The 3857-nt window shown below is 34.0% G+C and overlaps 1 protein-coding gene across 1 annotated transcript; it reads left to right on the top strand.

Moving 5' to 3' along the window:
* The first annotated feature begins 1146 nt into the window (after positions 1 to 1146).
* On the top strand, positions 1147 to 3294 carry LOC130827865 (cytochrome P450 CYP94D108-like). The gene has a single exon (XM_057693743.1). The coding sequence runs from the start codon at positions 1339 to 1341 to the stop codon at positions 2920 to 2922; it is 1584 nt and encodes a 527-aa protein (XP_057549726.1). The 5' UTR covers positions 1147 to 1338; the 3' UTR covers positions 2923 to 3294.
* Positions 3295 to 3857: the final 563 nt, after the last annotated feature.

The following is a 3857-nucleotide window of genomic DNA, read 5'->3' as shown; positions in this document are numbered from 1 at the left end:
TAATTATTTATCCAACTTTCTCCTCCATCGAATAAAAAGCGAAAATGGCCAACTAATCGTCTCATTGTCATTAATCTTTTAACGTACGTGGTGTATTGTGGTGCTTTCTTTCTCCTCTACTTTTTAATCGTTGGTATAAAGAATTAAGCAATTTTATTTATATGGAATACTATTTTAGAAAAAAAAAAAAATCTCTTTTGATGATACTATCATTTAGATATTTGCTATTTGATCCTAAATTTTTTTTAAAAAATTATATTTTAAAATTCAAAATAAATGTTTTGATTAATTTATAATTAAATTATTTAGCTCAATTCAAAAAAAAACTGAAAATGAGCATTGATATTGCCATATTTATGGTCAATTTAGACTTTTCATGCCTTTACATTATAAAATACTCCTTTTTATTTATAGAAAATGAGACATTTTCTTATTGGGCCAGTTCACTGAAAATGTCCTATTTCTATTTTTGTCATTCTTTTTTTACCCTTTTATCCTTACTACAACAATATAATAACATATAAATATCAATGCTCTTTATGAAAAAAGAGAGTTTTCCACCCACTTTTAAGTGGTCTTCTACCCCTCTTTAATTTTGGTGCAAAACTCAAATATCTCATTTTCTATGAATAGGATGGAGTAGTAGATAAATAATACACAAATCAAAATATATATAATATTTTAATCATAAGAATCATGCTCGCGTGTACTTCTAATTTATTTGAAGTTGTAGTTTAAAATATATGCTAACAAGGTTTAATTATCATATATTAACAACTTCTTTATTATCCCTTGTAAAAGTCAAATAATGTATGTCCGATCCCTTAACTCCACTTAAATACAACCATCTTAATATTTACTTATTGTCATTATCACCATCTTAGCTATATATGTAAAAGATTTGCTTAAATTCCATCAAATCTTGTATAAAATCTGTCAACATGAAATAACCTCATATAATTAATTATTTTTACTATTTAATCACTTTAGGATTATAAGTGATAAGTAGTATAAGGTTATAAGTGATTTTTTTAAGATTATAATAAGTAATCACATTAAAAATAGTATATGAACACTTTAAGTGTTTGATAAATATATATTAAACCTGCCCAATTAAGATAGTCTCATAATAATCACATTAAAAACTGTAAATCAACACTTTAAGACAATAATCAATATCACATAAGTATACATTAGACCTGCCAAATAAAATAATATCACCATAATATCGTCTAAATCAAAATTTTATATTTCTCCAAAAGCAATTCCAACTATATTGTGTGTTACTTATAAATCAGTAAGAGACTACCTACAATTAGAAAAAAGCTTCGCCAAAGCATGGACCATATACTCACTTCTTCCTCTTCATTATTCCTACTATTAACTCTCCTCTTCACAATCTTCCTATCATCACTCTACTTCACATTCAACCATTTTATTTCCTCTACAAAACAAACATTAGGCTTCAAAAACTACCCATTCTTAGGCACTCTCCCTGAATTCATAGCCAACCGCCACCGGTTCCTCGACTGGACTTTTGACGTTCTCGTTCCCCTCCCTAATCACACGTCCATATTTATCCGACCCGGAAAAATTAATGGGATCATGACCGCATACCCGCCAAATATCGAACACTTCCTCAAAATCCGGTTCGATAACTACCATAAAGGTCCCCGTTTCGTCTCTCTCCTCCACGACCTCCTCGGCACCGGAATCTTTAACTCCGACGGTCATTTATGGCGGATCCAACGGAAAACCGCTAGTTTGGAGTTTAACACAAGATCTCTTAAAAACTTTGTATTGGATAGTGTACGGTTTGAGATTACTACACGGCTTATACCCATTTTGAAAGCAGCATCCGGTTCGGGTCCGGATACGGGTCTGGGTCCGGGTAGGGTACTTGATATGCAAGATATTCTTGAACGGTTTTCTTTTGATAGTGTATGTAAGTTGGCGTTTGATTATGACCCGGGTTGCTTGGCAGGTGATGGGTCGGGTGAGTCCGAATTCATGCGGGCTTTTGATGTGGCTGCCACACTTAGTGCGGGTCGGTTTCTTTATGTGGTTCCATGGTCATGGATAATTAAGAAATGGTTAAATGTTGGATCCGAAAAAAGGTTAAGAGATTCAATCGAGACCGTTCATAAGTTTGCTGATAAGATCATACGAACAAGATTAGAGGAAATTACTAGTAATAATAATAATAATAATTTATCTTCTAATCATCAAGATTTGTTGTCACGGTTTATTTCTACGGAAGAAATTAGTGCACGTGATCCTAATCTACTTAGAGATATTGTCATAAGTTTTCTATTAGCGGGGAGGGATTCCACATCATCCGGGTTAAGTTGGTTTTTTTGGTTGTTATCTAATAATCCACGTGTTGTGAAAAAAATCCGAAACGAAGTGGATGAGGTTCGGGTTAGAGCTGGTAAACAAGTTGGAGATACGTACAATTTTGATGAGTTGAGAGAAATGAATTACTTGCATGGAGCGATATCTGAGGCTCTACGATTATACCCTCCTGTACCTGTAGATACGCGAACGTGTTTAGAAGATGATATTTTTCCGAGTGGAGATGAGATTAAAAAGGGTTGGTTTATCACATATAATTCATATGCAATGGGGAGAATGGAGAGTATATGGGGTAAGGATTGCTTGGAATTTAGACCTGAGAGATGGATAGATGAAAATCGATTGTATAAACCAGATAATCCGTTTAAATTTCCGATTTTTCATGCGGGTCCGAGGATATGTTTAGGGAAGGAGATGGCATATCTACAAATGAAGTCCATAGTGGCTTGTGTGGTGGAGCAATTTGATATTGATGTAGTGGAGAAAAAACGTCCTTATTATGTGTTGTCATTGACATTACGGATGAAAAATGGACTTCCCGTGAAGGTAAATGCAAGATCACAATGAATATTTTGTAATTTAGAGGTTTGTCTATATGTGTTTCCTTCATATGCTTCTTATGGGTTGTAACTTGTTTTATAGGAAACCTCATTGTACATTGAGATCCCCTATTCTATTTCTATGGAGCCTTTATGTACAAAATGTTGTATGACACTATCACCTCCTGACTCCTGCAACGTCTTTTATACATGGTTTAGATAGGTCACCAATACATATTATAATTATATAGAGTGTTTGTTTGAATTCGTCTCACTAAGAGATGTTTTCTCATAAGAGTATTTTTTTTTTTTTAAAAAAACTTCTTTATTTAGAGAAATAGATATTCGTGTAGGAGTGTTTAGCGAATAACTATTTTATTGGTTTTTGACTTTTGACTTTTTAATTGGTTAAACATCCAACAAAAGTATTTTATAAACGGATTTTAAGTCAATTTAAAAGCTAACTTTTTGACAGAGGACTTTTTAGTGTCGTTGCTAAAGCTTCTAATCAAACAAAATTTATAAACACCCTAATTTAACTACACATAAGTGTAATGGCAAGTAGGGGATCGATCCACAGGGAGACGAGTTGCGAGACTTAGGACCTCTTTAGATGTTGGGGGATCATATAATGGAAGATGATGGTCTAAGCTATGGTCACCACAATGAAAGCAATAAACAAAGAAACATTAGGGTAGGGGCTAACTCGTGTGCAACGGACCTTATATAGTTAGTTTAGGGGTTTACTTTGGTTTGATCGCAAAGGTGTGGATACAAATACAAAGAGCGATTTGATCTAGGATCGGGCTTGGGATCACCTCCGAGAATCCAATTCCCATCACCCTCATGAGTGAGAACAAGACCTACGGGCAACAAAAATCCAACAACCCGTCAATTCTTCCCTACTCTCATAGGCGAAGGGTAAAACTCTCATTCCATGTGTTGGGTGCAAGGGTCAACTCT

This window comes from Amaranthus tricolor, chromosome 1, assembly GCF_026212465.1.
Source record: "Amaranthus tricolor cultivar Red isolate AtriRed21 chromosome 1, ASM2621246v1, whole genome shotgun sequence".
Classification (NCBI taxonomy): Eukaryota; Viridiplantae; Streptophyta; class Magnoliopsida; order Caryophyllales; family Amaranthaceae; genus Amaranthus; species Amaranthus tricolor.
Note: the sequence above shows the minus strand (reverse complement) of the source record. Positions and strands in the feature narration are given on the sequence as shown.